Source organism: Onychostoma macrolepis, chromosome 02 (genome assembly GCF_012432095.1).
Source record: "Onychostoma macrolepis isolate SWU-2019 chromosome 02, ASM1243209v1, whole genome shotgun sequence".
NCBI lineage: Eukaryota > Metazoa > Chordata > Actinopteri > Cypriniformes > Cyprinidae > Onychostoma > Onychostoma macrolepis.
In genome coordinates, this window is record NC_081156.1 from 32,298,680 (window position 1) to 32,325,425 (window position 26,746).

General features: G+C 35.1%; 2 protein-coding genes across 3 annotated transcripts; both read left to right on the forward strand.

Annotated features, from left to right (window-relative positions):
* On the forward strand, window positions 1-6,760 carry yju2 (YJU2 splicing factor homolog). The gene is made up of 8 exons (XM_058751616.1): window positions 1-156; window positions 464-564; window positions 1,680-1,824; window positions 1,944-2,078; window positions 3,078-3,259; window positions 3,807-3,951; window positions 5,278-5,449; window positions 6,178-6,760. Exons 1-8 carry the CDS (start codon window positions 133-135, stop codon window positions 6,300-6,302), a joined length of 1,029 nt encoding a protein of 342 aa, XP_058607599.1. The 5' UTR covers window positions 1-132; the 3' UTR covers window positions 6,303-6,760.
* A 967-nt stretch (window positions 6,761-7,727) lies between these two features.
* On the forward strand, window positions 7,728-20,588 carry shda (Src homology 2 domain containing transforming protein D, a). 2 transcript variants are annotated; one of them, XM_058763998.1, is made up of 8 exons: window positions 7,728-8,079; window positions 9,294-9,358; window positions 9,550-9,886; window positions 11,646-11,799; window positions 12,023-12,220; window positions 16,482-16,662; window positions 17,643-17,762; window positions 19,940-20,588. In XM_058763998.1, the coding sequence occupies exons 3-8, from the start codon at window positions 9,554-9,556 to the stop codon at window positions 20,124-20,126; spliced, it is 1,173 nt and encodes a 390-aa protein (XP_058619981.1). In that variant the 5' UTR covers window positions 7,728-8,079; window positions 9,294-9,358; window positions 9,550-9,553; the 3' UTR covers window positions 20,127-20,588. The 2 variants fall into 2 exon arrangements, with proteins under 2 accessions (XP_058619981.1, XP_058619990.1); XM_058764007.1 differs by lacking the exon at window positions 7,728-8,079 and adding an exon at window positions 8,208-8,319.
* The last annotated feature ends 6,158 nt before the right edge of the window (window positions 20,589-26,746 follow it).

The window sequence follows — 26,746 nt, forward strand, 5'->3', positions numbered from 1 at the left end:
GCGTGTGACGTCGGGGAAGAAGAAGAAGAAGAAGAAGAAGAAGAAGGGTCTTGCGCGCTGGGTGTATAAACAAACACAGTTGAGCAGTAATTTGTCGTTTTTAGTTTACATTTTAGTCAATTAAAGAGAACAATGTCGGAAAGAAAAGTTTTGAATGTAAGTACCTCCTTCTTTTATTTTTATATTATTGTTGTGTACCGGTTTAAGCAGTTATTTGAGTAGTAATATCAGCATGCTAATGAAGTAACGTTAACGTTAGCTACGCAATTTAGACGTTAAATAGGTCGTGTGAATTCGTTTTCCTAATTTACTGTGTAATATTTTCGATGTTCATGAAGTACATATATGTTGAAATAATCTTGAATACACCTCCTGAGGTAAACTTTGAAATAAGTTTCTGTTTACAAAGGTAATTACTGTGGTGAACTGTCACCTTACAGCATCTGTTCTTGTTTTTCCTCAGAAATACTATCCTCCGGATTTTGATCCGTCGAAAATCCCTAAACTCAAACTGCCCAAAGACCGTCAGTATGTGGTCAGATTGATGGCACCATTTAATATGAGGTATGTTCGGTTTTGTATGCATATACAATAATTCTTTCAGGTTTCAAATAAATACATGTTTTTAGAAATGAATAATATGCAATAATAATCATTTTATAAAGCTTCTCGACTAAGGATAATGGAACAAATGTTTCATGCTTTATTTTATATTTTCTGAGCAAAAAATAATGACTATTATACATTTTTACCACGTTTTACAGAAAACAATGTCATTCAGTGTAAAAATAGTTTGTATTAAAATCGTGTTGAACAAGAGTTATCAAATGACATTAAAAGATTCTGTTTAAGGATGACAGTGCAGCCCCAAAATGTAAAATCTTTTGCCACTAACTTTCAAACCGCTAGGTTTTTCCCCATTTGTCAGTGAGAAGATTTTAATAAATTAAAATATAAAAGAATTTACTGATTATTTTATATATTTTAATAAGCACAGGTCGGAATAAGTATGCTATTTCATTTTTACATAAATATCTGTTACACTGAATGATGATGTAACATAATTTCACCCATATTTTGACACTTTTTTTTTTCCCACAAAAGTTATTTGAAGTTTTAAAGTAGACACTTTATTTGCATTTAATATGCTTTGTGTATATCTATAAAAAACAAAAACCTTCGGTCAATTTAATTTGATGTAGACACAAAAGGATGTCTCTTCTTTGACCAATATATATCACTGCAAAAACAAGATAGAAAATGATCAATTCAATAGTGCTGTCAAACGATTAATTGCATCCAAAATAAAAGTTTTTGTTTACATAATATATGTGTGTGTACTGTGTATATTTATTATGTATATATTTACATGTATATATTTATATTACAGATAAATATATTTAATATATAAACATAACATTTTTCTTAAATATATACATGTATGTGTGTGTATTTATATAGACATAATAAATATACACAGTACACACACATTATGTAAACAAAAACATTTATTTTGGATGTGATTAATCGCGATTAATCGTTTGACAGCACTACAATTCAATACAACAAGCTAAGTATATTAAATGTGAAACAAGTGAAAATCTCATGATTTCTCTAGTAGTGAGGAATACATTAGAGATTATATCATCTTTGAGACAATACTGCTTGTTGGTACACAGGTGTAAAACGTGTGGAGAGTACATTTACAAAGGGAAGAAGTTCAATGCCCGTAAGGAGACCGTTCAGAACGAACTGTACCTGGGGCTTCCTATTTTCAGATTCTACATTAAATGCACCAGATGCTTGGCTGAGATCACTTTCAAGGTATTATAATAAACACGCACATCATACTCTTTCAAACCAGCAGACAAACACTTAAGGTTTTTATTGATATTCTTGTGTGTTTGTTTAGTTGCGCTTCATCTGATTGCTGTGTTTCACAGACAGATCCAGAGAACACAGATTATGCCATGGAACATGGTGCAACAAGAAATTTTCAGGCTGAGAAACTGATCGAAGAGGAGGAGAAAAAGATCCAGCAGGAGCGAGAGGAAGAGGAACTCAATAACCCCATGAAGGTCTGATAGTTCTTGTTTTCCTTTTCTTTAGCGTGTTATGTAGCTGTTTGTGCATGTATACGATCTGCAGAGTTACAAAGCTCAAAGTCTCCCACAAAAGGATTTATTCTATCTAAAAGAGAAGGCTGATCCAGACCTGGCTAAAACGCCTCATTAAAACACGCCCCCACATGTCTACGTCACAATGTGGAAATATTTGCGTAATGCTGCCCAAATGTGCACGGAAAGAAAGAAGGCGTGGTTTCAGTAACCGCAGTAGCCTTGATGCAGTCATGTCAGGAAGACGCTGTGTGTTTCTATGCGAAAGAAAAAGCACTTTATTTGACCTTCTGAAAGTAGATGCAATTAGGAATCATTGTAAAGATTTGTTTACAACAGAACAGCACAACCCAAATGTTTGAATTTGTGCAACGCATTTTATGGAGGACAGTTTCGTGAACCTAGGAGAGTACAAGGCTGGCTGCACAAAGGCTATTTCTAAAAAAAAAAAAAAGGGTCAATTCTTACTTTGCTATAACAATCTGGCTCTTCTGAATCAGCGACTGGAAGTACATTTTGTTATTAGTTTAAGTATTTGGTATTGACTGTTCAAGTACGGAGTTTTACGCAGTGTAGAGTAACGCGTTGTGTGTGTGTGTGTGTGTGTGTGTGTGTGTGTGTGTGTGAGAGAGAGAGACAGGATCACTTCTCAGTGGAGTCAGCTGTCTTAACCGCGGCTTGTGTACTGCAAATACATTAAAGCATGTCAACATATTCTGTTACACCAAATGCACAAAATAATGATCTTTAAAATAGCGTCATATGACCCCTTTTAAAGACTATGTGTGTTTAATGATATTAGAAGTTTTGTTAGGGATTTATAGTTTTATTCTGTGCTATTTTTGATTAATTTGTGATTTAGTTTTTTCCATTTTCCAGAATATTTTTTTGACAAAAGCTTTATTTGTCAAACAAAAGCCCATGCAAACTTAAAACATAACTCCCTGAATGTTGTCACAGGTCCTGGAGAACCGCACACGGGACTCAAAGATGGAGATGGAGGTGCTGGAGAACCTGCAGGAGCTGAAGGAGCTAAACCAGAGGCAGGCGCAGGTGGACTTTGAGGGCATGCTGGACAAGTATAAAGAGATGGAGCGGAGACAGAGAGAGAGAGAGAAGGAGGAAGATGAACGAGAGACCAAGTAAGAAACTTTAAATAATTCGAAGCTTTTGACCTTTTTGCTTCAAATGCTATATGTTGGATTAGGAGCTTTTAAAAATGCATTGGTCACACTACAGGTTCATTTAAGTGCACAAAAATGACCAGGGGTAGAGTAGAGGGTTAGTCTGACTTGTAGTCACTTGTAATGAGCACTTATTAACGAAAGAGAAATTTTAAGGATTCCCTGCCGTTTTCTGTCAGTAAAAGTTAGATGATTAAATGTTTGAAAATGAAATTCATGAGAATGAAAATTTTATATTGTGTAGCCCTACAAACAAGCAAAGCAAACCTGGATTTTTATTTTTTCTTTAATCAGAAAAATGAGTAGTAAAATGTTGATGTTTTTTGATAATTTTGTCCGTATTATTTACCATGTACGTTTGCATATCACAATAATTGCACCTTTATGGGGTCATATGCATTCACAGTGAAAGTATTTTTTTCCAAAGCATGTAATGTCAATATTAAGAAGCATAAATTATATAATATAGTGTGCTTTAGACTTTGTTTTCTCTTGCTCCACATAGAGAGATGTTGGATAGAGCTCTGGTCAAACGACTGAGGGACTCAGACTCTGAAGAAGAGACAGAAGATGCAAAAGATCAAAGCAGGAAACCCACAGCTGATAAACCCACAGACATCCTCACTACAGATGAAAACACAGGACCACAGGTGGAGAAAAAGACAGCAGATTTGCACGTGCTTTTGAGTCTTGAGAACTCTCTCATTTTGTGTGCGCCCACAGATCGCGATAAGGAGAGTGACAGCTTTTAATAATTAAGGGAGTTTGCAAATGTGATATTGATTTAATACAACAGATATAATAAACAAGTACTGCATGATTTTGCTCTATATCATCAACGAAAATAGTTCCGAGTAAAGTAACAGCTGAGCCGCTGCACATCTCTAAAAGCAAACACAGTAGTGTTTCATTCATGAATGAAAGTGTGTTTTTGAACAGATCTAGTGAGTCAGGGATTCATGATTACCCGTTCATAAAGACAGTCACTTGCTTCATCCCTGAATGAATCAGCCGTTCGAACGAATCAATTGAATGAATGATTCAGTGATAAAATCAGTGACTTGCCGCCACCTGCTGGCGGTTTCAGTTTCATTTTTAGCGTATTCAGTTATTTAAATCATTTAATATTTCTGTATTCAAAATTTTATATTTAAAACATTAATCTCCACAGGAATCTATGAATTTAATTGCACTCATGCCACCTCTGAGCCTCATTAAATGTCTGAAAATGAAAGCCACTTTTGTGTTCTTCTGTGGCACCTCTGTAGTACAAATTAATTTTTTATTAATACTAATTTCATATGATTGGTAACTTGTGTCTTATTCTTCTTATTATATTGTTTTAAATAGAGATTTTAAAAAGCTTATAAACATAATTTTTTTTAATTTGACATAGATGAAAATGATGCCATTGCAAAGGTAAAAAGAAAATACCCCTGTAAGTCACTTTAAGGAGTCAAATGTCACCTCGTGTTAGGAAGGCTAATTTTTTTTTTATCAGAATTTTTGATTATTGATCAGAAGGTGCTCCTAAATTTTTTAAATTAGGAGGACAAGCGCTCCTAATTACAAGAAGACAAACACGGCTCTTAAACTGGGTGTGTGGCAGGTATGGCTGTGGAATGGGGTTTGGCCGAGGAAAATTTTCAGTCGAAAGATTTTTTTTTTGCTTAAACCCCTGATAGCTGTGCTAGTTTTGTGTTTCTCATATCACTCCACACTCAATCTTCTCACACAAATTTCAGCTCAAATCAGTATTTCATATCCATTTGTTTATTTATCACAATAAATATTAACCAGAATAATGCACAGTCAGCCAGGCATTGCTGCAAAATAAAGACTCACAAGGATTGTTGACTATAAAAATCAATTGTTCTTTCAGCTTATATGTGTTTTTCTGTTGTCTTTCTGTTCATCAAACGCCCCATCTGTTTCTCTCATTAATGTTTGTGCTGGTTTCCTCCTCATCTCCACAGGGATCATCATCTGTGGGCGTAAAGAAACAGAAGGTGGAGAGCTGGGAGAGGAGTGTCGGAGGTCTGGGTGGGAAGGGAGCTCTGGGGTCTCTGGTTGTGAGGAAGAAACCAGCAGATTCTGCCTGTAAACCTGCTGCCGCTGCACCACGGCAGGCTGTTGACACACAAACAGGTTCATGACGATCATGATTTGCTGCTCATGAAACATTTCTGATTATTAGCAATGTTGAAAACGGTTGTGCTGCTTCATATTTTTGTGGAAACTGATTTTTTTTTTTTTTTCAAGATCCTTTGATGTCCATAAAAGTATTAATCTCTAAAAAAAAAAAAGATTCTGACCCCAGATTTTTAAATGGTGGCGAATATATAAGTTTTATTATAAAAAAGTCTTATGTATTTAATGAACCAAAATTGTAAGTGAGTGATTATTTATTAACATTATTACCTCTATAAAAGAAATAATCAAAGATGATATAATTTAATAAACCAGAATGAAATATTTTATTAACCTTTTTTACTGTTTTGCTAATATAAAATGTATTAATATAACTATTAATTAACTATAAATAACTATTATTATTATTATTTAATAAATCCAAACTGCAATTTTGTTTTATTTATATAATTAATAGATAGATATTTATTATTGAATAAACCAGAATGGCAGTGGATGTATATCAGGAATTATTATTATTATTTCTCTAGAGTCAAGGAATGGTACAGATGTGAAGTGTTCAAGCCATTTTTTTTTTAATAAACTGGTGGGGCAAAAAAAATTACCTATGATAAAACCCACTGCAGTTTCCACCATGAACCCTAATGTATTTATGTATCAGACATAGTTTAGGGTTTTGCCATCTCTGTTAACCTGTGCTTTCTCTGTCTTTCTGGATCATTCAGGCGCAGGTGCTGCCAAACCTGAGTCCTCCACAGCTTCCAATGGACAGCCAGTCGCAACTCAGAACGGTTCTTCTCTCAGCCTCTTGGGGGCGTATACAGACAGCGATGACAGCAACTCTGACTAGGATGGAGAGAATGCTGTGGCGTTTTGGGCTGCCTGAAATTAAATGTTTATTTTCAGACCAGCAAAAATGACCACCATTCTTTTCACAGACCACTTTGTTTCCTTAACGTGGACTGCAAATCAAGAGATTTTTATTTTTCTGTGATTAACTTTTTAGCTGGAGTACTGTTTATGAGAAGCTGTTTCCATTGCCTGGATTTCATTCGGTCTATTAGATCTACATCTTCCTGCTGTCTCTAATGTACTCTATAATGTGCTTCTAATGTATTATGCACTCTATAATGTAGTATTTGTTTCTCCATGTTAGCACAATCAATACGAGGAAATGCATTTGAGGGTTTCAGTGGGGATAAGTGAATCTGAATCTAATTTTCCACTGATCATCTCTAATCCCATATAATCTCATTTCATTTTCCCAAACATCAAACAAATAAAACATTCCTCATGTTTTGTTTCCGAGCACAGACCATTTTTTCAGTTGTGTTGGCTTTAGCAAATATTTTGAAATATATTTCAGATATATTATTATCAAATATTTTCTGTATTGTAAGCGTCACAAAAGGCAATTTTACACAGCCGAGTTAAGGCTGCTTTGTGCCTGATCAAAATTCAGTGTAGGCCCAATGCAGCATAAAAGCCAGACTAAAAGAAGTTGTCTCACACCCACTTCAGCTCCTAGTTTCAAAGCATTGTATTGATGAATTGTATCTATATAACGCATCACATTGTATTGCATTTATGCTGTCTTTGAGCAGCATAAAACTATGGAAAGCCATTTCTGCCATGGAAAAAAATTAATAAAGGAATTTGCAACTTTTTATCTGAGTTTATATCTTGCAATTCTGACTTTCTTCGCAATTCTGACTTTATATCTCACAGTTTTAAGGAAAAGGACAGAATTGCGAGATTTAAACTCAGGATAAAAATAATGTTAATTGCTACTTTTTTGTGCAATTTTAAATTTAGATCTTGCGATTGTGATAAAGTCAGAATTGTGAGATAAAAGAAGTCAGAAGATAAAAACTTGCAATTACCTTTATAATTTTTTAATCCGTGCAAGAAACAGGCTTTCATATTAAACGATTCATATAGATACACCTAAATGCCACTTCAGAAGCACTTCTGTGCCACCTCTGCAGTGTAAATTTGGCAAATGTTACTTAATTTGACATTCCACTAATGGGATCAGTGGCTTGTTTTGGTGTTAAAGGAAACACTTGCTAATGTGATGTTAATGCAATCCAATATGTGGACTAGCCATTATTCACCATCTTCCATATTGATCCACCAAAGTGCCAGTGACCTTCAAATCTTACAATTTGACCTCTGTATGCTGATGGAGAAGGTGTTAATGAGAGCTGGTGTGACAGATGGGGCATGTATTGAATTGGATCGCATCTTTTAGTGTGTGTGTGTGTGTGGTTAACCCTGCTTATATGCATTTTATTGCACTTAAATCTCTTTATTTCATTTAAAACCCTGCACTTTCTTAATAACTGTGCTTTGCAGACATGCATGATTTTGCACAGTGCAAGCCAAAGCACGGGCCAGCATGCGAAATGAAATGCCTCAGCAAGAACAAAGACAATGCAACTCTCCAGTTGGCTTCAACAACAAGTCGAGCTCATGTGTTGTTCACCAGCTGAGCTTGAGCTGCAACAACCCAATGCAATCCGATGCAACTCATCCATCCATCTGCACGTGCACACGATCCTCACTTCTGAGATTCCCCTCACAGCTGCTTTATATACTCACTTCCATCCGTCCATCATTGAGAGGTGAGTATTTTGTAAATGTTTTGGGGGTTTGTGGGCTTCTGAACTGTTTTTATGAGTTATAACTGTCGTATTAGATGAACAGTTTGCACACGCTCGTCTGCGAGGATCCATCGGGATCGCGTTGCATAGTTAGCCAGCAAGCAAGCCAGCCGGCTAACAAAATGCAGCTTGCATTTGTTGGCTTTTACTTTTGTGCTCCAAATTAGTTCAGCATTCGACTTCTATGTTCAATTTATTATAGTAAGCATGTTTATAATCATGTTTATCGACAAATAAAGTGACTGTAATATGAGGTAGCGGAGTTTAAAAATGTTAGCCGGGTTGCTAACATTAGTTTTAATCTATAATGACAGTTTTTGTCTATTTCAGTCTAAGAAACATCAAAATATCTCTGTTATGTGCTGAATTAAAGGGGGAACAATAAGAAAGTGGGTGTGTGCAGTTGGTGCATGTTCTTGTTTTGACAGGATTCTTTGCCAAGATTAAGCAGTGCGAGTTTTTTTGTGTGTGTGAAACTTTCTTTTTGAATAATATTGGTTTATTTGTTTTCATTTATATAAAGTCATCGCCGACACGTTTAATTTGTCACCCAAGTACAAATGCGTTAGTGTAAAGCTTATCAGCTAATATATATATATATGACGATATCTGTTTGTTTAAAGGAACCGCTCGCAAAAAAATTTAAATTATGTAACGGTTCCCTCACGCCGATTTTGTTCCAAATCCTATTGTTTTCCATCTTCCTTGAAACAAAAAGCCGTTGTTAGGCTAAATGTGAGGGGGTCTGACAACCTCAGTCACTATTCACCTTAAATGCATCGTTTTTCATCCAATGAAAGTGAAGGGGACTGTGATTCTGTCGTTTAAAAAGAAAAATAAGCATCATGAAAGTTGCTTATATAACTAATTTGCTGTATTTGAAGTCATATGAGAGATTTCTGTGAGGAAAAATACCTAAATTAAGTTATTATTGACTAAATTTTCGATCAACAGACATAGTCACCATTCACTTTCATTGTATGAAAAAGAGCTGCCTAGTCATTCTGCTAACTAACTACTTGAGAATGAAAGTCATACGGGTTTGGAACAACAAGAGGTTGAGTAAATTATGACAGTGTTTTCAGTTATTACTGTAATATGTCTTTTCCAGTGGGGCAGGTCTTTACGTTTCTTGCTTTTTTTTAATACGTCATGGCCATGCTTTTGCTTTCCAGATCAATTTATTGCAAGCAAATCGGCGCTGGATGTTCTAAAGCATCGATGCATTGGGGAAACTGAGGTGAGCTGTTGCACAATATCATATTTGCCGTTTATTGACACTCTGTGAGTAATAAGTAACTTATTGGTTAGGTGTTTCAGGATTTATGGATGGTGTTCCATGGAAGAACTAGGATAAAGTCCTATTTAGAAGCATAACAGCTCTTTTGACGTTCTTGTTTTGGATCTGTTTCGTTCTTGTCTTGGTCGTAGACCCATGGCAAAGTGGTTTAGAGATCACCTAAGTTTTGGCAGCAGGAAAGGACCGCCGCAGCCCCCGAAACCGGACTACACCGAAAGCGAGATCCTACGGGCCTACAGGGCTCAGAAAGACCTGGACTTTGAGGACCCTTACGAACCCTGTGAGAACCGGGTGGTGAACGGCTCAGGGTCGGTGGAAACGTTCCCTGCGTTTGGTACGGTGCTGTCCAACGGCGTGGAGGTGAAGATCGTGTCTCCCAAACACAGACTGATAAAAGTGGAATCTCAGGAATTCGGGCGTAGCAAAACACCACTGAACATCGTGACCTTTGAGGAACCGCAGGCCCCTGTAAGTTCTTGTTTTCTTAACATATAGAGAGCTTAAATGGGTTTTACTGGACCGTTATCAGTAAGAATTATGTACTTCAAAAGGTTTTCTGTGTTGATGTATAGAGAAATGATTGAGATTGGGCAAGAACCAATCCCAGAAAATGTAAAAACATAGTTTTGTAGTGTATTCATTTTGGTAAATAATTGCGATTTCAAGCATTTTTCTTCTTCTAATGTGTACTTGAATGTTGTAATAATGACAATTGTTTGTTTAAATGAAATTATTTTACCAGCACATTAATTAAACGGTTGTTTATCTTGACGTAAAGACACTCCAGTCATCATGAATAGATCAATATATGTGACCCTGGACCACAAAACCAGTCTTAAGTCGCTGGGGTATATTTGTAGCAATAGCCAAAAATACATTGTATGGGTCAAAATTATCCATTTTTCTTTTATGCCAAAAATCATTAGGACATTAAGTAAAGATCATGTTCCATGAAGATATTTTGTAAATTTTCTACTCTAAATGTATCAAAACTTAATTTTTGATTAGTAATATGCTTTGCTATGAACTTCATTTGGACAACTTTAAAGGCGATTTTCTCAATATTTAGATTTTTTTGCACCCTCAGATTCCAGATATTCAAATAGTTGTATATCGGCCAAATATTGTCCAATCCTAACAAACCGCATCAATGGAAAGCTTATTTATTCAATTTATTTCGAAAAATTGACCCTTATGACTGGTTTTGTGGTCCAGGGTTCCATATCATAATTAGGTGGTTATGAGAGTCGCAGGGGTTGTTTTAATAGTATTACAGTGATGTGTGATTGTTTTGGAGTAGATTTCTTTGGTGCACGTGTCATGGATGAGTTTTGCAGATGTCATAACAAACCAAGCAGATGCACAATTCGCTCGTGTTTCCTGAACTCGGCCGGCGATGATTGTCTTTTGTCATCAGAGGTGAAGGGTGGGAGCATTGGGAATCAATTTCATTAACCCAAATACATTTAATCCCAATGTCTGCAGGTTTTATAGACTCACACACCAGCACTCTCTCTCGCATGTTTCGGTTTATAAAGGCATTGTGTGTCCAAAAATGTTATGTCACTCAAAATTTTGGTTCATATATCTCCGTTTTCTTCAGTGAAACAAAAATTAGCAAAATGCTCTTTTCTGTGCAACGTAAGCATAATGCGATTAGTGGCTGACAATTTTCAGACTGGACAAAAAAGAATTATAAGAATAATTTTAGTGTTATTTATGTACTATTATAGTATTTTAAGTGTCTGCTTTCAAAAGGGACCAGGATTACATTTTGTAGACCAAAGGGTTTGAGACCAGCAACCTCTAAATTTTGGGTAATACTTACAATACTTACAAATAAAATAATTTATAATTTTAATTATAATTTGTTTTGTTTTTTTCCATTTTAAAGTTTAATTTTAAGGTTCTAGTAATTTAGGTGTGGTTTTGTCATTTAGTAATGATAGTTACTGTTTTGTTTTTATATGTAGTTAATGTGGTGTTAATTTATATTTCAGGTTTAGTTTATTTTAGTACATCAAGTTAAACTAAATGAAAATGAGAAGTACTTAATTTAAGTTTACTATAATAACCCTAACGGATGAAAATACTGGATTGAAAATGCTTCATGTGTTTTTGCACAAAAGCTGCCAGAATTGCATAATGTGTAAAACTGTGCAGCTGTCTTCGTTTCTGATTCATATGATCATCAGGATCACTCATCATTCTTGTTCTTTTTCCCCAGGTGGTTCCCTCGGCTCCTGCGGTCGGGGAGACTGATTACTCGGACCCGTTTGACGCCAGGCCGGACCCGCGGCCCAGACCCGGCTGGGAGCAGAACGCCGTAGAAGCCTGCAGCAGCTACATGGAGCCATTTGAGGCCCAGCGATTCATAAGCGGTACAGCAGTTCCCCACTGGATCTCGTACAATACCAAAGAGAGCATTTATTCAGCCACTGTTATTCCAGTCGGTTTAATTTGTGGTCTGGACTGTGTTATGTGGTACTTTGGTGTATGTTTTTTGAAGCTCGACAACTCCAGTCCTCATTCACTTTCATAATACTCAGACGTAATGTAATATCATGTCGTCTGGTTCAGTTGAATGTGTTTGTCGCGTGTCAGAGCTCCAGCACAGCACAGATCGGGGCAGAAACAGCCCACAGCTCTACGACAGCCCGTACGAGGAGAGAGTTCGGCTCCAGGAGGCCCCTGCGGAGGACGAGAGAGAGAGCCGTCTGCCCCAGGACGACGAGAGGCCCGCGGATGAGTACGACCAGCCCTGGGAGTGGAAGAAAGAGAACATCTCCAAAGCCTTCGCTGGTAAGACGTGCTGCTGGGTAGAGATGGGCTCCATCTACACCAGTACGTTTGCGTCCTTTTTTGAGAATATAGTTTACCACACTATAAGCAGGGTCTGAAATGAACAGTCAGCAAATGTGAGTAAATCAAACAGTGTTATTTGACAGTCAGTCGGTGTATGGGAGCAGCTTTGTTTGGTTTTCTGCCAAAATAAAAGCTTTAGCACTTGAAAGCATAGAAAATGGCCATAAATATTTGTAATCAAATTTACTGTTGTTCTGTAGAATATTATTATTATTATTATTATTATTATTATTTATATTTGATAGTATTATAGCAATAGTTGTGTATTTCTTTATTGATTTGTGTATTTAAAAAAAAATAATTATTGTAATAAAAATAATTATTTGTGTAATATATTTTGAAGAATAAACTTATTATTATTATTATGCATTACTTGTTTAATATTATAGCAATAGTAATCTTTCTTTAGTGATTCTTTATTGATAGATTTTTAAATATTCATAATATATGGAATAACATCAAATTAATAATAATAATTAGTATTATTATTATTAATAATAATGATGATAATACTCTATAATTGCATTGTTTACTTAGTGTTATTGATTCTGTATTGATTGTTTTTAAATATAATAATAAACTGAATAACATCAAACTAGTGTTGTCACGGTACCAAAATTTCAGTATTCGGTACCGATACCAGTCAAAATCCACGGTTCTCGGTACCACATGCTAATTAAAAAACACACAATATTTTTAATAATAAAGTCAAGCAAAAAAAAAAATGTACAAAAATCAATGCCATTCTTTATACTTTATTTAAATTGTGTTTCAAGTTTTTCTGCAAGTAATAAAAGTATGAAAAACAGTAAACAAGTTTCACCCAAATTTAATTTGTCTTTTAATTAATTAAATTTAAACACATTGTATTGTTTTGGTAAATAAAGGGGATTTACTATTAAAATTTAAATATGGAAGAAATATTGTGTGATTTCTTTAAAAAATAAATAATAAATAAAAATTATATATATATATGCAACGTTTTCACTTTTTTAGTACCGACTTGGTACCGAAGTACCGGGTCTTTTGACAACACTACATCAAACAAAGAATTATAATTATTATTATTAAACTTATTACATTATTTGCATGGTGTTATTGCAATAATATTTCTTTATTGATTTGTGTAGTTTATAATAATAATAAATATTAAAAATAATTATTAAACAAATTACACACATTATTATAAATCATTCAGGCCTAAGTTACTGCCTGCTTTTCATATAATAATACAAATACTGTTTTGTGGCAGAAAAAAAGGATAATGTTACTTTAAAAATATAATGTTTTATGGCCAGTAAATTTTCTTAAGTCACCGGCCATTGGCAGGTGTGGCAGAAAGTTTGTTTTGAACCCTGACTACCGTGTGATGCATCAACAGATTAATTCATAAGCACAGTATTATCATTCGCAGCTCTAAACACTGGATTTGTTTGTTTTCAATAAAATGGTCTTTAGGCGCAGTCTGTCTTTTATCCTGCACATGAGAAAGGAAGAGGGATGGGGGGTCTTGATAGATGGAGACTGGAGGAGAGGAGAGAAGTAGAGCAGTCATGCAGAAAGATCAGAGCCACTGTGTGACTTCTGCTCTGCATCACGTCCACACACACACTCTCTTAGATCATCTCTCCCTATGTGACTGAAATGTCACATACTCTTCATCACATGGTCATTTCATCACTTCTGATCAGATTGCCGGTTGCTCATGGATTGTTCACGCTCTGTCAGATGCATATTCCTCACAAACATGGCAAGAGCTTCTCAAATCAAAGCGGGAATCCTCCTACTGAGGGATAGTGAGTTGAACAAACCCTTAAATCGTAAATATACAATGTTAATGCTTTTTATTTTATTTTTTTTAATATTGCACAAAAGTTATTGTTGTTAACTGTTCTATGTTTCAAAATATAATTTTAAGATATACTCCATAATTTTATGCTGTTTTTTATTTAATAAAAACATAAATAAAAGCAATTAAAATGCACTTAAATATTAATACAGATATATAATTTAATTTAAAATAATGTAAAAATGTATAATATTTTAAATATGAATAAAATGTATAAAGTAAAATAGATAAAATTGCAATGTGTGTATATATAAATTGTAATGTGTGTGTGTGTGTGTGTGTGTGTGTGTGTATATATATATATATATATATATATATATATATATATATCAGTTATATATATATATATATATATATATATCAGTTATATATTGCAAAGTGGGTATTTTAAGTCACTCTTTTTGGTTGCATTTTTAAAGTTTCTAATTGCTTTGTAGTAACCTTTGCGATATTAATGTATTTAATTTGTGTAGTTTTATAATGAGTAAATCATATTTTAAATAAAGAATCATGAATAGTAGTTAATACTTTTGTTTATGTGATGGTATTATTGCAGTAGATATGTATTTAATGGGGGAAAGCATAAATGAAAACAATTAAAACACACTTAAAAAGTTAATTCAAATATATAATGTTATTTATACAAATTAAAAAATCTGGAATATTTTATATATAAATAAAAGTAAAAAACTTAAATATATAAAATTATTATATACTTTTCTTAACTCACTCTGTTTGCTTGCATTTTTAAAAGTTTGTTTAGAAATGTTTTATTTAGTAACTTTTTTTTTTTTGGTTTTTGTTTCTTGGTAACACTTTATTTTAGGGTGCAATTCTCACTGATGCTTATAAACATTAGGGATGGGAAGATTCCCCGATTCGCTCGGTGCATTGGCAAAAAAAGTTAACGATGAGGTTTAAAAAGTGTGCATCGGATACAAGTTGGCATTTGTATTGCGATGCACCGTTTCTAACATTTGCATCGGTAAAAACTGATTTATCATCAGTTCTGTGCGTGAATATGAGGAATCATAACACTGCGGAGGCCTGAGGAAAAGCGGGGATTAAAGTCCATAACCTGACTTGAAATAAATCGGGGCTAAAGCGGTTATAAACGACAATGTAAATTCACACAATCTAACACTTATTCTTAAGCAGCCCTTCGATCATGGATCAAATCGATCCACGACAAACAGCAATATATTTGTGCTGTTTAATGCATTTGAGACATTGTGTTTTCCACAGTGCATAACTGACGTCACAAGTATGTTTTTCATCTGTAAATGTTAGAAAGTCATGCAAATATATCCATTTTGCTGTCAGGAGTGGACGAGCGCTGCTTCACACTAAACAGACGGAGAGTAATAATTCTGAGGATTTATGATAGCAGGAACTGTAAAGGGACTATTGTAATGGATAAATAAAATGTAAGCTAATACAGTCCTAATTACTAAGCTCAGATGAGTTAATGTGTGTTTCTTATAGCAGTTAAAATATAGTTTTAATTGAGTGATTTTAACTTTTAGTTTAATAATTGTTAATGCTTTAAAGAGCAATGATTGATTGTAATGTTCTAATGCTATCTGTTCTTCTAACTATAAAAGGTACAGCTGTTATAAAACCAGAGAGAGGCTGCATGGCTATGATAGTATGTGAGAGAGTGAGTGGTAATATCATTGCATTCCTGTTGGTTAGAGGAGCTCAGCTTAGCCTGACAGTTTGCCTGCCCTGAACCAGGTTAGCTCTCCAGCATAAGTAGCCACAGTGACACAGGTTGCCACAGAGGTTGATCTTTGTTAAATTTGCTTTATGGAACCAGATCATTTGACAGTGAGTCAGACTAACTGAAATAAGCCTGGCCTATTTGGTAAACCTGTTTTATGAAACAGGCCTCGAGGCGTTAGACGTCAGAAGACACTAGTGAATTTTTGATTTGCTGTCTGAACCAAAGAAATAAAAGCGATCATATTTTTTCCATTGCATCGAATCACATTGTTGAATCGTATCGCATCGCATCGCTAGCTGCTTCATATGTATCTTCAATGTATCGTATCGTTGGCTATGCATCGAGATGCGCATCGCATCAGCCTCAGTTATGGAGATGCACATCCTTAATAAACATGCATATTACTAGCATATACTTATATACACACATTAATGCTTTATTCTGCGTGACGATATTCTAGATCCCTCAATCCAACCTCATTGACTTGACTTAACTACCTTACTAACTATTAATAAGATGCAATTTAAGAGTTTATCGATGCAAAAGTCATAGTTAATTGTTAGTTAACCGTGAGAACTGGTCCCCAAATTAAAGTGTGACCCCTTTTTTAATGTTTCTTTTAGTAACTTTTGAAGCCAGAGACTGGGATCAGTGCACACTGCCCCGTGACGAGGCACCGAGGAAGGCAGGAGCATCCAGAGTCAGCCCTTCGTCCAGCAGAGCCACCAGCCTGCACAAACCCAGCAACACACACGGCATCCTGGGAGAGAGAGTGGATCCCACACTGCCCCTGGACAAACAGGTGTATGTATTAACACATGAACCACCTGAGCTGTGCTGCTTAAAGTATTTAATACAAGAAACCATAATATGTGAAAAGTTGTAATATTTAATCACAAATAACACACAGACATGGTTGTCAGATGAGTGCACAAATGATGTGGTGTGGTGAAACATTTCCCTCAGGAAAGTTCTGTGGTGTGCAGAAGTGGCTAGTTGAATTCAAGAGAAGAGCATTCTGCTAAAATTTCAAGTGTCGTTACTATTTATTACACCACCCTGCGTCATATTTGCTGAGTGAAACCCAATACACATTTCTTACTGCTGATTCCAAAAATAGTGTCTGTTTTGCTCTATAGCACATCACACTTTGTCACAAAATGCATTTTGTTGCATTTTGCTTTCAGCAACCATTTGTAAGGTGGAGAAGTCTTGTTTTATCCCTTAATCAGCAGAACAACTGCCACAAAGACACGATTCCTGTCTTCCTTTAAGCCAGATGACTACTATTTTTGCATGATTTTTGCATGTATGAATGATTCTGAAGACATTGTTTATGCCTAATCCTGACATCAAGGATAAAATTATGAAGAATTATGGCCGGTTACTGAAGAAAATGCAAACGTGAACCAGATGTTTTCTGCTACATCCAAACAGCCACAGAAAATGACAGTTTTTGTGGGAAAAAGCTGTTTTTGTAAATTTCCTTGACATTAAATGTATGAACATATGTCTTCAATCCGTTGCAGATTGTAAGTTAAATGGTGCATTTTGAATACTACTTTTTGTCATTAAAACCAAAAAGTTTGACATTTAACTTTGTTTGCTGGTTTTGTGAAAAAACTACATTTGAATAATATTTGAGTAATATTGTCTATGAATTGAATGTCATCTCTCTTCATTTTCAGAAGTATTGAGTATCGTGACACTTGACAGGTATTGATATCAGCTACTGAAACACTGGTGTTGTAAAACCCTAATAGTGGCCCATCTGTGTGTTTCAGATGGTACCATGGTGCATTAACTCGCTCAGAAGCTGAATCTCTGCTCACCCTGTGTAAGGAGTGCAGTTACCTGGTGAGGAAAAGCCAGACGAGCCGAAATGACTATTCGCTGTCTCTCAGGTACAGTCTTACACACAAACTCACTGTCTCGGCTACTCGTACAACCAAAAACTCATTCAGGAGCATGATTTACATTGTTTAATGAAATGAATAGTTCAGTCATTCCCTCACAAGTAGACCGTTTTGTTGTTTTGATTTCCATATAAATTTCTGCTGCGATTCAGAGTCATATTGTTGTGACTTTTCTCAGAGTGTTTGGGTTTGGTTTAGTCCCTGAGAATCAAAATTACATCTTTGTAGAAACAAGGCCACTGATGACCTGGGCGTTCTATTAGTGTGCTGTACATGTCCATTAAACCGCCAGCTACTGTTTTGTGCTGTGTACAGTGATTGCTTTCAGATGTGTAATAATTGTGAAGTACTTGTCCCACATTCCCTTTCGTGTCATGAAACAGTCAGAGTCGTTTGACTCTATAAATAGAGCAAATTGTTCTTGCTAAACTAGGTTTCTCTTTCTGCATTATTATAGGAAATGTTTATATGGTTATTTAAAGACCTTTGAAATAACCGTTATGGCTAGAATGTTTTTAGTGTTTCTCTGGACACAATATTGCCACTAATATTTACATGATTATGTACAACTGTAACTACTTTATGCACTACTCCAATGTACTACTCTAAATGAAACATTTGATATTTATATCTTCTTACAATTTTAAAACCAGGGTATCATAGAGACTTGAGGGTGGTTTTAATTAGACTTCAAGCAACCAATTAGCGAACACCCTAGCAACCATATAGCAACTCTCTGGCAGCCATCTGGTCCTACCTTGCAACCCCTTTCTATTTTTCTCTATCAAGATCTGCTCTCAATTATTGATTTTTTTTTTTTTTTTTTTTCTTTCCCCCTCATGCTACCTACACATTCTGCTGCTGGAGGGCAGTTACATCTTGTTATTCTAGTTCTGTGTAATATATTCAGGTTTGAGGTGTTTTGTGTGGGTCTGAATGTGTTTAGCATGTTATTAATAATGTAGTGCCCACCAAAAAGTATGGCTGCTTTTCAGCTTTATGGGGGTGAGCGGTATGACCAAAATCTTACATCATGATATTTTAATCTTATCTTTTAGTAAATTTTTAGATTGTGTAAATCACAGTATTATTTATTTTTTGGTTGGAAATTCAACAAAAAATGGTTTATATATTAGTTATTAGTTATTGTCATAATTCCTATTGTGAAATGATCCAGTAAATTAAGTACTTTACAAATGAAATGTACTTCACCTCATTAAATTATTTTTCCTTTTTATTACTTTTTTATTGTGGCGAGTTGCAACATCATTTAGAAACCATAAACTCTTAATTTAAACCAGGGACAAGGGCTGCAAACTAGCTTTATGCTATATGCCCTATGTACACGGCATCGGTTGTCTGTGTGTAACAATGCCTAGTGTATTGTCCCTGTTAAATAAATAAACAATTTTATCCTCGATGTCTTTGTGACACGGACCATTTCTGTATTTACACACATTTCCTTACTGCTTCTGCTTCAGTGCTGCTAGTGCTTTAGTACTGTTTATATACTATTATAGTATTTATTCATATTTTTATTTGTTTTTTATTTATACTTTTCAGGTTTCATTTTATCTTTAGTAATTTTATGTGCTCTTATTAGTATTAGTTTTTAATAATTCTATTCAGCTTTTTTAATATCAGCATGTATTTTTAGTAGCTTCAGCCTAAACCTTTATAGGTTGACCGGAATTTTTTTATTTATTTTTTAATGGAAGAGTTTGAAACTTTAGACAACACACATGCACACAAAATCACATTTGATGGCTTTTATGGCTCATATGATATAGTGAGAATATGGAGCTCAAACTCCAATATGGAGCTCAATTTTTTTAATTTTTTTTATTTTCACAAATATGAAATTCTGTGCAGTTGCTGATATTTATATATAGTTTTGTTTATCTTTTAGAGGACTTAGAAATCTGCATGTAAAATATGAAACAGTAGGCATTACAGGGTTAAACTGTTCATGTAACATTTATTTTATTTCAATGAACATAAATATAATAATGTACAGCGGTCTCGCCTACTACTATTGTATAAACAGTATAGCACCATCTCTACCGACTGACACACTATCGTTCCAGGTCGGCCACACAAAGTAATATGCAAACTCAATGACTTTCTCTCTCCCCCTCCATCTGTCTGTCTCTGTCTCTCTGCAGGAGCTGTCACGGGTTCATGCACATGAAGTTCTCTCAGTCTCGTGATGGGAAGTTCATCCTGGGAGAGAACAGTCCTCCGTTTGACTCCATCCCTGAAGTCATTCATTACTACACCACGAACAAACTGCCCATCCGCGGAGCCGAACACCTGTCTCTGCTGTTCCCGGTGCTGGTGCAGACGCTATGAGACCACACACACGCTTATCACGCGCTCGCACACAGACACACTCAGGGCTTCACTCAGACGGTTACTACAGTGCTTCATTTTCAATCACATATCGCAGGCTCTTCGAGAGTTTGATTTGTGTTTGGAGTGGGAATTTGATTTTTCAGGCGTGTGATCAGATTCATACCTGGTGTGAATGAAAACGCAGTCGGCCTGTACTGACACTGTATCGGTGTGCTACACGCGTGTGCAGAATATTTTCCACACCACTGGACTCTAAAGTGTCTTCGCATCACACTGGGAACTGCAATATTATTACTTTCTCTGCTCCAAATTCTTCAAATGATAGATTTAACATTTGAGGATAATATGTAGCCCGACCAAAGTATTTATAAAGATTTTGCTGAATACTAAAAAGCAATGATGTACAGTTCAAATCCCATTCTCTGTAGGATTTCTTGATTTAAAAAGTGAAATAATTCACCTGAAATGAGTTGTCGTCATTTGCTCATTCTCATGTCATTCAGAACCTGTTTGACTTTCTTCTGTTGAACACAAAAGAAGATATTTTGAATGATGTTAAAGCTGTTTTTTTCAATGCGGTGAAAGCGGATGATGACCATGGCTGTCATGCTCTAAAAAGGACAAAATCAGCATAAATGTAGTTCATATAAGTCTTCTAAAGCCGCACAATAGCTTTGTGTAAAAAAAAAAACAACAAAAAAAAAACTGCAAGTTTAGTTATACATAAATGTTTCACTATGCTGCAGCTGTCAAATCTCATTTGTTTCTGCATATTCAAATCAATATTTGTTGACAAATGTCGAAACTAGGGCAGTCATAATCATGAGGTTTAAAAAAAAAAAAAAAAAGTATGATGATTAAAAGTCATAATTATCCAAATTATTAGTCATAATTAACAAAAATTATAAACTGACAGTTAAAATTATGACTAATAAAAAAGTAGAAATGAGAAAATCATAATTGCAAGTCAAATTTTATCAGACTTTTTACCTCAAGACTAATACATATTTTTTTTTATATAAATTTTTTTTAACTTAATTATATTAACGCCACAATATTAGTTGTTAAACTTAAATGTTTGCATAAATGCGTAAATGTCTGTTGCAGCTCTGAATTTTCATTTGTGTTTTCACATTCAAATTAGGGCAGGAGGAAAGATACAAATAACTCGTTTGGTTTGTTGGTATAAAGTCAGAATTGACATACAAAGTCATAATTATGACAAATTTGAAACTGGCAGTCAGATTATGACGTGCTAATAAAAGGTTCAAATGACAAAGAAATGAAGAAAGTCGTAATTATGACCAGAACATTTTTGTCAATTACATAATTTACCATAATTAACTCTTTTTGTTCATTTTAACTTTTAAACGCTACAATTTTAGCTATTACGTGAATGTTTCACTATGTTGCATCTCTCAATTCTCATTTGTGTTTCTGCATATTCAAATTAGGGCAGAGGGAAAGAAACAAATAATAAGTTCAATTTTGGTCTGTTTATCACAAAGCTGTTGCATGTATGGCCTCAAAAGTCATATGGACTATATTTACAGTATTTGCTGATCCATCCACTACATTGTATTGTAAATTTAGTACTATTCTAGTAAATTTCTCTTTTTGTGTTCCACTATATAAAATCATGCTGGTTTGGAATGACGTGAACGGGAGTGAATAATGATTGAATTTAAATTTTGGTTGACTGGAAGTAAAAATTAGGGCCTCTTTTTAGGAACAGAAAACCGGCCCTTAACTTCCTTTTGTCACTAACTAGAAGCATTGAGTCATGGTAAAGTGGTAAGGAAGTGAATACACGACACTGGAATGTTCCGAATGTGACTTTCGCTTGTCCGGATGGCCATCTGCAAACACGCAGAGTTGTCCTGCTCCCAGAATCCCGGGCGGCTGAGGATGATGAAAACAGGAAGTGATGTCCTCCGACCATCTAAAGCTGCACTTTCATTCGCTTCAGTGCTCCGGTCTTGTAGTGTGACAGGAAGCAGTCATTACAGTGGCATTTGGCTTCACTTAAGGCAGCTGTCACAATGGTGCCCGTCATTTCACTCCGCCAGATACCGCTTAGTGCCGTCGGGTTATTAGCAATACTTAAAGCTTCATGAGAAACCTTACATGAACCGCCTCTTCTGAGTTAATCTGGGTTTTCGTGATATTTAAAATAAGGTCACCTATAATCATAAGCCACATCCATATGTTTGTAAATGCAGATGAAACTCGAGCATTTTCCTCTGAAGAAACACAATCTTCCGCTTTTTAGTGAATGTTGTAGTAAACCGCTTTCAAATGAACATGGTTTTTTGGGATCAGTTTACTTGCATGTCCTCCGAACACACACTACTGCGTTTAGACTTCTACACAGGGTTTCTATTGCTATAGAAATCGCACGGTAGCTATTGTTTGTTATGATGACTGTAATTTTAGTGCATTTTTATATCTATATATATATATATATATATATATATATATATATATATATATATATATATATATGCTGTTTTCCAGCTTTTCTTTTCTTTGGAATAAATTAGGAGTTGTTTTCTAAAAATGAAGTGTGTGTTTGTTGAATTGTCATCTGTACGGTTGGATCCTGACTGGATGTGACGTTACTGGGCTGAAGGGTGAACCGTGTCTCTCAGCAGAAGGCACCCAAACAGTTCCTTCTCATAAAGCGTTCATGCAACACACTGTAAAAAAAAAATAGGTCAGACCTCCTCCATGTGCCCGAGCTTATACACACACTGTTTTTGACTCTGAGCACTAATGCTTCTGGGTGTGTGTGTGTGTGTGTTACTGGGAATCAGACTCCGTACAGCTGATATATGCTGTCAAGACAATGCCCATCCGAAACGTCTCGCATATCACACTGTCGCAGATGAGAACGACCAGCTTGGTGAATTTGTAAAGCGCCGTTCTCTCAATGCTCTCATTTTTTGTTTGTCCCTTTCTCTAAACCAACAATTACTGGTGTTTGCTTCAAAATACCAAGCCTAAGGCCAGAAACCTACTCTTATGTATGCAGATGTTTGGCCAGGATCTTGAGGATCTGTTGTATATATTTGATATGTGTTCTTGTCTTTGTGGCTGTAAAAAAAAAAAAAAAAAATTCTCTCTCTCTCTCTCTCTCTCTCTCTCTGTCTGTATATATGTAAATGTTATTTTATTATATTTTTTTGTCATCATTTCTTTCATCAAGTCGTTATTATGAGACAAAAAGTCAATTGTGACATACAAAGTCATTATGAGAAGTTAAAGTTGATAGTTACTATTAAGATGGTTATGAAAATACAAAAAGAAAGAATTTTGACAGTCATATGACGGTTAAGTTGAAATTGAAAGTCAAAATGATGACATACTAATAAAAAAAAAAATAAATTGTTAATGACAAGTCAATTTATTTGTCAACTGACTTGTCATAATTATGGCTTTTTACCTCAAATAATTATACTGATTTTGACTTATGTCAGTTAAGACGTTTTCTGTTATAATTATAACATTTTATGTCATTATAATTTACCAAAGCATAATTATAATTCAGTTAGTCAACGGTCTAACTTGCTTATCAAGATTCTCTTTAAACTGTTGCTCTACCTTGACAGTAGTTGACCTGAAAGATGGGTTTAGGCTTGGTTGGTTAACTTCAGTAATTTTCCATCTATAGGTAGATGCCAGCAGAATGCAATTTGTCTGTGCAAACAGCATATTTTTGTGATTTATATTACAGTAGATGTTTTTTTTGTTTTTTGCCATTTATTGCTTTAACCATGTGACTTACACAAGTTTTTCTATCTAGTGTAGACTGATAGACACATGGCATTTATGGCTCAGCATGATCGGCCTGAAAATGTTTCTGAAAAGTTTACATGCATCTGGACAGACTCGTTGTCATTAACTTTTTGAATTCTCCTTGTGTCTTCGCATTGAGCATCACAGGACCATGTAAACATTTTTGGAATTTTATAATCCTGAGGAAACAAGTGCCAACATTGTCCTGAGTCACACTGTAAATAACCGACCGTCCTGCATCCTTGCATTGTGTTATTGTCAGTATGTTGGGCATATGTTAATACAATACTGTCTTAAGGTTATGAGTAAGTGTCAAGACCAAACAGTTTGTTTATTGTTATAATATTAATACTTATTATAGTGTTTACATTTGCGTAATTGTGACACGCTACACTCTTATCAAAAAGGTTTTAAACATAATTTAGCTTTTTTTTTTTTTTAATGATTTTAATAATTATTCTTAAAAATTGTAAAATACATGGTGACAGTCACATAACCAAAGATTTAAACATTCATGTAATATTCATCCTAAAATGTTGATGGACGTTGCACTTCAATTGCCCATTTATGCAGTGTTTTTGCATGTGCATATGTGGAAGACAAATTTGGGGATGAGACTGAGTTATTTCTTGTTTGCTTTGTGATTAATGTGTTTTTGGCTGTAATTGTTCATTTGTGTGTGTGTGTGTGTGTCGGTGTACTGTTCGCTGAAGCAAGAACATTTCATCAGTGTCGGGTCAAAGAAAATTCCTGAACAACCACCAGGAAACCACCTCGGTCACCACGGCAACAGCTGATCTTGGACTCCAGCCTCCCTTTGGTCTGATCCAACAAGACCTTCACGTTTCAGAAAGCAGAGAAGGGCAAATGAAGGGTGTGGGCAAGTTAAACTTCCTGCAGAATTACTAGCATATAAACACGGTAACATAAGTACTGTAATAGTTTTTGCTGAAGGAATAGTTCACCCAAAAATGAAAATTTGCTGTAAATGTACTCGCACTCGGGCCATCCAAAACGAGTTTGATTCTTCATCAGAACAGATTTGGAGAGATTTAACATTACATCACTTGCTCACCAGTGGATCCTCTGCAGTGAATGGGTGCCGTCAGAATGAGAGTCCAAAAGAGCTGATAAAAACAACATAATAATCCTCAAGCAATCCACACCACTCCAGTCCATCAATTAATGTCTTTGACGGCCTGAGGTTGAGTCAGTTTATTTTTGGGTGAGCTATTCCTCTAAGACAAGCATTAATTATTTTTGCTCAAAACTGATTAATTAATTTTTTTTTTTTTTAAACAGTCACACTCAAAAGTGAATCATGATGATAGTTAGTTTTGTACAGGTAACCATGTATAATTAATCATATTTCTGTATTTGAAATGATAAAGTCTTCATTTTAAAGCTAAACTATGTAATTTTTTGGTTCAAAATTAACATCATTTAAATTATGAGCGAGCAATACATCATAAAATCATCTTTCAGACCATATTTTTGCTCTAAAAGTGAGCAAATGGGAAGCCTATAATAATTATTCATAATTTATTCATTATTTTGTATTTGCTCATATTTTTGTCGAGACGGAATTCCCGGGAAGCTGCATCATTCATCCATGTGTGTTTCTGTTAAATGTGGTATCAGGCTACTAATATATGCAGTGAAACTATCGTGAAGCGACAACAACTGAACCTCGAACAGAAAAAAGGCAAAGCATCACCAGTAATAAAACACGAATCAACAGTTTGCAGAGCGTCACATTTGCTGTGCATTGAGGGGATTCACAAACAATGTTTTTGTTGCTAACAATGGCAGCCTCTAAACCAGTTAGCCTTTGATCTATTTGCATATAAATAGCCTTGCAAAGTTATAGTTTCCACCGTTATTTGATAAGAAAAACAGTCGTTATGTCGAAAGACAGTGTTGCGAAATATTAGTAACAATAAAACTACTGATTTCAATGGTTAAAGCAACGGCATATCAGCTGCTTACCTGCTCATAAGGCTTTTTTTTTTTTTTTTTGATGTCATTATTGACATCAACGCAATCATCCGCCTCAAGCCATCAGAACCATCCACACACAACAACTGACATAACGACCAAAACAGTAGACTACAAAACTAGACTAGGGACAAAAGCTACACAATGCAGTTTGAAACTGAATTCAATTCATTATTTGCCTGACCCAGAACTCTCAGAAGACATTACAATTCTGTGCAAACTCAGGGTGAATATAGATCAAGTTTAGTAGTATTTTAAAGCATCTGTGAAATTTATTGGGCAAGACCAATTCTGTGGTAATTTTTTAACTTGTGTCTACATGTATGATGATGTGTGCTCATCTAAGCATACTTCAGCATGTTCAAACACACTGATGTTCAGGGTTTTGCCCTGCAGTTCTCAAGAGCCTTTCTGTAATATTCACCTCTATTCTTAAAGATCTTCAAGCTTCTACAGGGTTTAATGACTTATGTCTAACAAATTATGTCTATGACTTTAAGATATCATAATTATATAATGACAGTTTGATTCAGCCAGTGGCGGCTCCAGGATTTTTTTGTTGGGGGTGCTAAGGAGGGGCTTAAGAGTTCAGAGGGGGTCCTAAAAAAACTAATTAAATTGAGAGAAAGTAATGAACACCTAAACTTTAGCTATCAGTTTTTAGGCAGAAAGTTCCAACGGTATTTTTTAAATGAAGAACGTGTGCTATGAGAGATGTGAAACTAGCAGAAGATTGGTTACCAGTTTTGAGGTCATTGTATGAACATGCACTGTATTTGGCCAATCAGAAGTGAGTTTGATACATATTCAGTTCAGTGGGT